A 7,076-nucleotide genomic window follows, 5' to 3' on the forward strand; every position below is an offset into this window, starting at 1 on the left:
CAGGCACAGTTGGCGACAGCGTGTTTCTCTGTGGCCCAGACGGGCGGGGGCCTTGAGACCTTCGGGGTACAGTGGGGTGACCCCGCTACCCAGGCCAACTGGAGGGCCAACAGAGGGGGGCAGATGGGGAGAGCTAGTGCCTCCGCCTCCAGGGAGGCGCCCAGGTTTGCATCCTGCCGGGCATGGATGGGGGTGTTCCCAGAGGCCTTCGCTGGCAGGAAGGGGGCTGAGGGACCTAGGCAAGGTCTGATGTCTGTCTCTCTTGCCGCCCCTAGGTCTCTGCAAACACGTGGATGAGCCAGCTGCCAGCTGCTGCCCCCCGCTGCCTGGCGTGAGGAGGAGGCATGCCCCGCCAGCCTTCAGCCTGAGCCCGGCGGCCCCCGCCCCCCACCCCCCCGCCACCCTGCACTGCCCCGGCTCCCCCGCGGCCCCCACGCTGCAGTGTGGCCGGGCCCCCTCCCCGCAGGGGCCGCCCCCGCCGCCCACCCCCAGTGGCCGGGGTGGTGGTGGCCCGGCCCGCAGGGCCATGAAGCTGCAGGCTGTGATGGAGACGCTCTTGCAGCGGCAGCAGCGGGCGCGCCAGGAGCTGGAGGCCCGGCAGCAGCCGCCACCTGACACCCCTGCCTGCCCCCCGGCCCGGGCTCGGGCCGCCCTGGACGAGGACAGAGAGCCTGATGTGCGGATGCAGCGGGCCCAGATGGCTGCACTGGCCGCCATGAGGGCCGCAGCCGCCGGCCTTGGACATCCACCCAGCCCTGGCGGCTCTGAGGATGGGCCCCCAGGCTCTGAGGATGAGGACATGGCCCGGGAGGGGGCACTGGGCTCACCCGCCAAGCCCAGCCGAGGCAGGGAAGGGCCAGGAGACGAGCACTTCGAGGAGCTGGGCTCGGACGAGGACCTGTGAGTTGAGTCTGGGGGGCAGGGGCGTCCTGGGGCTCTGAGCCTCACTCTGCTCATCTGCAAAATGGGCGCGTGCCGGGCAGTTCTGGGCCCCGGGACCCAGCCTTGAAGGAGAGACAAAGCCCCATCCTCTGGGGCTGGTGTCAGGAGCAGTGCCAGGTGGTAGAACTTTCCAGGTGATGATGGAAACATTTTCCGTGCTGTCTGGTACGGGAGCCTCCGGTCACACGTGGCTGCCAAGCATTTGAAATGTGGATGCTGATCTGGGTCTTTAACTTTATTTTACTTTAGTTACTTTAAGACAATTGGCCACACGTGGCTATGGCAGATTCCGTGGCGGGGGCAGAGAAAACTGGAAGCCCTGGCGGGGCCTGCACAGAGAGCGTGTCCCACAGGGACCTGCAGGATGCTGAGGCCCCAACGGCCTCACTTCAGGGAATCTGCAGCTTTCTGGGAAGACCTTTAGCAGGCAGAGAAGCAGGTGGTGGCAGGCCATGCGAGGGGCTGCCAGGGAAAACCAGCAAAGGTGCCGTGGGGGTGTGGGGGGCGAGGCTGGCTTTAGGTAGAAGTGAGGGAAGGTGACAGCCCTGGTGGAGGGAACAGCATGCCTGGCAGCGGGAACCGCATGAGCAAAGGCCCTGAGGCAGGGTCCGGCCTGGCACAATGGTGTTGACGCCCCACGAGGACACCTGTGCGGCTGGAGCCAGGGTTGGGGGGCAGGATTGAGCTGGGTGTCTGGGAGGCCGGGAGGGCCTGGGGTTCAGGATGAAGGGGCAGCTCATGCCATTCTGGACTAATAGGGGACAAAACGGGCATGGCCAGTGCTCTGCTCAGCTGTGCACGCAGGCCTTCTACAGCCTGAGCCCGTGGGGTCTGGTTCTCCCTGTCGTCAGGGAAACCAAGGCTGGGACAGGGAGGGGACTTTGCCCTGGGTGGGCACTGGTGCCGTCTCCCCTGACTCCTGCGCTCTGCCTGTCCCAGGAAGCCGAAATGGGAAGAGGAGGAGGAGCTTGAGGAAGACCTGGTGGAGGAGGAGGAGGAAGAGGAGGAAGAGGAGGAGGAGGAGGAGGATTACGAAGAAGAGGAGGAGGATGAGGAGGGGCTGGGGCCCCGGGGCCCTGCCGGCCTGGGCTCTGCTGCCCTGTTCCCCCGCAAGGCCCAGCCGCCCCAGGCCTTCCGCGGCGACGGCTTTCCCAGGGCACTGGGGGGCCAGGAGCGGCCGGGGCCTAGCCCTGCCCACCCCGGGGGGGCCGCCCACGTGGCGCCCCAGCTGCAGCCACCAGACCACGGGGACTGGACATACGAGGAGCAGTTCAAACAGGTGGGCGGCGTGGCACAAGCGCTGGCAGCTGCCAGGTCCTGCAGTCGGGTGCGGTTCCTGAGCGCTGCCGAATGCCAGGCGTGGAGTTGGTGCCGGGATCCCGGGGAAGCCCGGGCTTCACTCCGTCTCGTGGGAGGGATGCGCCGGCCGGTAGACGCTCTGCTGTGCGAATGAATGGGGAGCGCCGGGCAGGATTGAGCTTGGCGCATGTTGTCGGTGGAGCCCAGGGATGTGGGCAGAGAGCTGGCGGCCTCGGTGACACGGTGCCGGGCCATTGGTCTGGTGGAGTCCAGTCTACGGAGAGCTGTGGGGGTTTGCCGGCCACAGGCGACGGCCAAGGGGACGCTGGGGTGGCTCCAGCGTGGTTCTGGGGTGGACAGCAGGAGCCAGGACTCTAGAGGCTCCGAGTGGGTGGTTGGTGCCAGGGCTGGTAGGGGGGTCTCGGGGACCCTGGGCCCCGGGAGGGGCAAGGAGGAAGCAGGGGCTGCCCTGGCTCTTCCCCGCGGGCAGCCGGGCCAGAGGAAGTGGCCGGGTGGAGATCCTTTGAAGTTGGGCCGTGCTGGGCTGGGCAGATGGAAACCAGATGGCGGCCGGGCGGCCGGCGGGCTCACATTCCAGCCCTCGGCCAGCTGGGCCCTGCCCTGGCCTCCCCGGAGGGCGGCCAGTGGGAACTCGCCTCTGGCCCAGGACTCAAGCCGCAGCGCAGGGTGGCCCCCTCTGGAACCTGGACCTCCAGGATTGGCCTGAGGCCACCTTGGGGGCTCCCTGCTCTGAGTGTCGCTGGGCAGCCCATGGGAAAGGGCGCTCTAGCCCCTGCAGCCCTCAAGAGACTTCACGTTTGGGCCGAAAACTGGCAAATGACTGAAATGGAGGCGGGAGCGTGGAGAGCGAGGGCCCGTGCTGCAGGGGTGGGCGCCACCCTGGCGAGGCCGGGGCCAGGTGGGGCTCTGGGTCCCAGCGTGGCAGAGGTGCTGAGCACGGCAGCCGGCAGGCGTCTCCCCTGGGCGGCGTGCCTGGGCCCCCCACGCGCGGCCCCGAGGGGAGGCTCTGGGGTCGCGCTGCGTCCTTGCGTGTGGAGCTGGGCCTGAGCCTGTGCTCGGGCAAGTGCGGTGGGCCACTTGTGGGTTCCACCCTGCCCTGTGCCTCGGTTTCCCTCTCCCCTGCAGAAGGGGCCGCGCTGCCGCTGCCCCCATTTCGCAGGTGAGAAAACCAGGGCTCAGGGTTGGAGGGCGGCGTCTCCTGGCGTGGGGTTCCCGACATCCTCTGAGTTTAAGGTGACAGGGGCACGTTCGAGGGCGAGTTACGTTTAAGTATATGTGTTCGTTCATCCGTTTGCCGTCTGCCCTGGATCCAGGCCTCGGGCTGGGGGGCGGCGGGCGCTGAACAGGCACCTCCACCCCTGCAGGGTCACGGCTGGGCCCAGAGGGAGGTCAAGGCCTGGTACGGTCGGAGGTCGATAGGACCCAGCCCGCACGCCCTGCCCAGGTGGCCCCCAAGGCCCGACGCTGACGGGGGAGTTTTTGGGTGGCCAGGCCAGACCAGGCAGGGCCTCCGCGTGCCAGGAACAAAGGCCGACCGCAGGAGCCACTGTCCAGTCTGTCTGGGGGACGCTGGGGTTGGAGTCATAGGTGCCGCGGACGCCAGGGCCATCTGGGGGCTCTTCTGCAGCAGGAAGCTGAGGTGGGGAAACTGAGGCTGGGGGCGGGAGCCTCAGTGTCCTGAAGGTGGTCTCCTCTGGTGCACACCCTCAGGGGCTAGTGTTTTGGTGTTGAGCTCGGTGAACAAGCCACGGGTGACAGTAAGGTGGCCCCCACAGGGGGTGGGAAGACCCCTCACAGCTTCAGCTCTAGACGCAGGTCCGAATGTGACATTGGGGGCCCAGCCTCGTGTGGCAAGAAGGAGCCGGACACACCCACGGGAGCAACGGAAGCAGCCTGTGCAAAGGCCCTGAGGCTGGGCTGGGCTTGACTCTTGTGTAGGGGTTGATGCAGCGCCACCAGGCTGGGTCTCATGGGAGGTGGGATCGGGCTCCCAGGGGATGGGGGCCAAGGGAGCACATGGGCAGGCGGGGCAGCCTTGCAGTCCTGGGGTGTTGGCGGCAGGTCCAGCTGCCTGTGCCGCCTTCCTGCCCAGCTGGCCAGACACCTGTGCAGCCAGTGTCAACAGTGGCCTGGGTCCAGCCAGCCCAGCAGATGTTGGGCCCCCCCCTGGCTGGGGCCGTGTTGACTCTGGCGCCTGCCCCACCCCCTTCCTGGCACGTGGCGGCCCTGGCCGGCTGGCGGCCCACTTGGCACGGCGTCCTCATCTTCCTCCCTGGTCTTGGCAGGGCCTGGGGCTCCCTTCCGCCTGCAGATCCTTGACAGCTGTGGGGCTGGGGGACAGCCAGCCAAGCTGGGGAGGGACTGGGAGGGATGGGCTCACAGCCACTGGCGCTTTCCTTTAAAACCTCGAACCGCGCCACTGGAGCCCAGGACGCACTGAGGGAGGCCGGCCAGGGATCCGCGGGTTGCAATGGGGACCTTGCCCCTTGGATGTAGCATCCTGTCCCCGACGCGGCCATGCCCGGGCTGCAGAACGTGGCCGTGGTGGGGTTTTAAACCCACAGACCCTTAATCACAGATCTTTAGCCACTTAGGGATTCGAACCTTTAGTCTCAATTCAAGTTAAGCGTTGAGTACATTTCAAATAATTTTTTTACAGAGCTTTATTAAGATATAACTCACACGCCGTAGAAATCACTCATTTAAGGTATACAATTCAGTGATTTTAGTATCTTCACAGATACGTGCGACCAAGACCACAGTTCATTTTTGGAGCATTTTTTATCAACTCACAAATAAAATCCGTACCTTTTAGCTGTCATTCCCCTATCCTGCCATCCCCCCCAGCCCCTGGCGACCACGAATCCACGTCCCGTCTCTGTGGCTCTGCCTGTTCTGGACATTTCATGTAAATAGTCTCACACTGTGTGTCCTTCTGTGTCTGGCGTCTCTCACCGAGCACGATGTCCTCAAGGTCCCTCCACGCTGTGGCCTGTGTCAGAGCCTCGTCCCTTTTTGTGGCTGAGTGATATTCCACACGTGGATGGACCATGTTGAGTTTATCTGCTTATCCGTTAATGGACACTTGGGTTGTTTCTGCCTTTTGGCTTTGTGATGCCGCACAAGTTTTTAAGTGGACGTATGTTTTCGTTGCACTCGGGTGTGTATCTGGGAGTGGAATTGCTGGGTCACGTGGGGACTCCGTGTGTGCCCGTTAGAGGGGGCCGCTGCACTGTTCTGCGCAGCCGCCCCATGGCACGTTCCCACGAGCTCTGTAGGAGGGTTCCGGGTCCTCGGCATCCTCACCAACACTTCTTGCTGTCGACTTTTTTGATTCTCGCTTTCCTGGTGGGGGTGGTGGGGCTTCTCGCTATGGTTTTAATTTGCATTAAATGTTGGGATTTCTTTCCCCTGCTTCCCAGGGTAAAGTCTGCTCACCACAGAGCCGGCCGACAGCTCAGAAGTGTGGAAGCGACAGCACTAGCTGGTTTTTAAACACAGTCGTTTATGCGCAGGAAGCAGACTGAGTGTTTTATATGTGTTGTCTCCAGTCTCCTCACCTGATCCCACAAAGAGGGGACTGCTCTTGTCCACGTTGTGCAGAGGGAGAAACCGAGGCACGAGAGAGCAAGTCACTTGCCTATAGTCATGTGGGGGAGGTGTCAGAGGTGGGATTTGACCCCAGGATGCCCTGCGGAGGGATGGCCCAGGGAGCCCGTGGCTGTGGGGTTTGGGGGAAGCCCAGGCTGGAGTGCAGTGGCGCAATCACAGCTCACTGCGGCCTCCAACTCCCGGGCCCGAGCTATCCTCCCGCCTCGGCCTCCCGAGTAGCTGGGACTGCAGGCGTGAGCCACCACGGGTGGACATCATTTAGATTTCTTTAATTGTGGGAAATGCACATTGATAGGTTTTAAAAATCCACCATTGGTTCCAAAGGGACCATTTGCCATGACCCTTGAGCTGCACACTGACCCCACAGGTTCCCCAGGCCTGTCCCTACCCACGGACACCCAGGAACGTGGCCCATGGGGTGTCTAAGATGTGATCTTTGTGGCGGGGGCGGGAAGGTTCCACCTGATGCTGAGTTTGATGTGCTGTTTTTCTGGGGTTTGTTCAGATCGTTACTGGAGTGTCCTGAGCCACCTGCTTCTCTTTAACTACTGTAGTTTTTTCTCATCTGGCTGGGCACAAGCACGTCAAGCTTTTGTTTCTCTGTTGTGAACAGTGCCACAGCGAACATCTCTGGGCTCACGAGAGTTGGCTGGGGCCGTGTGGGGCAGGTGTAGGGAGCTGGAATTGCAAGGAGGGGGTGGCAGACGTTTTCCTCATCCTGCCTGGGAGACCCCCAGGTTGGTGGGAGCCAGTACTGGGCACAGGTACTCCCAACCCTGAGGGCTTAGGGCTGGGCTAAAGGGGATTGAGGAAAAGGCTGCATAGAGGAAGGGGCGTTGGAGCTGGGGCTTTGCAGGATGTGTGAGAGTTTGTCAGATAGCCAAAGGCAGAACCTAGTTCTTGGAACAGTGTGGCTGGAGCATAATGTGGGAGGGCAGGAGGGGGCAGGACATTAGGGCAAACCAAAGTTGGGCTCAGAGGAGCCTTGGCAGGGTTTGGAGCTAGGGAGGGAGAGGCTGGGAGGACCCTTCTGGAGCCTGTGTTGGGGAGGGCATGGGGGAGTCCGTGGTCTAGGCAGGAGTAGAAGAGGCAGCGCCGCAGCCAGGCCTCCGGGGCCAGGGGAGGACAAGGTAGGAGGGTGCTCTGGACAGAGGGCACAGCTCAGGCCCGAGGTCGGGTGCCAGGTTCTGCGCGTGGTGGAG

General features: G+C 63.4%; 1 protein-coding gene across 1 annotated transcript in view; it reads left to right on the forward strand.

Moving 5' to 3' along the window:
* Positions 1–526: 526 nt before the first annotated feature.
* Positions 527–7,076, forward strand: part of ARID3A (AT rich interactive domain 3A (BRIGHT-like)) — a 27,387-nt gene continuing 20,837 nt past the window's right edge. The window contains exons 1-2 of the mRNA XM_012645439.1: positions 527–900; positions 1,882–2,221. Coding sequence (XP_012500893.1) covers positions 527–900; positions 1,882–2,221 — 714 coding nt within the window. The remainder of the gene's footprint in view (positions 901–1,881; positions 2,222–7,076) is intronic.

Source organism: Propithecus coquereli, unplaced genomic scaffold, assembly GCF_000956105.1.
Source record: "Propithecus coquereli isolate 6110/MARCELLA unplaced genomic scaffold, Pcoq_1.0 Scaffold232, whole genome shotgun sequence".
NCBI classification, from domain to species: Eukaryota; Metazoa; Chordata; class Mammalia; order Primates; family Indriidae; genus Propithecus; species Propithecus coquereli.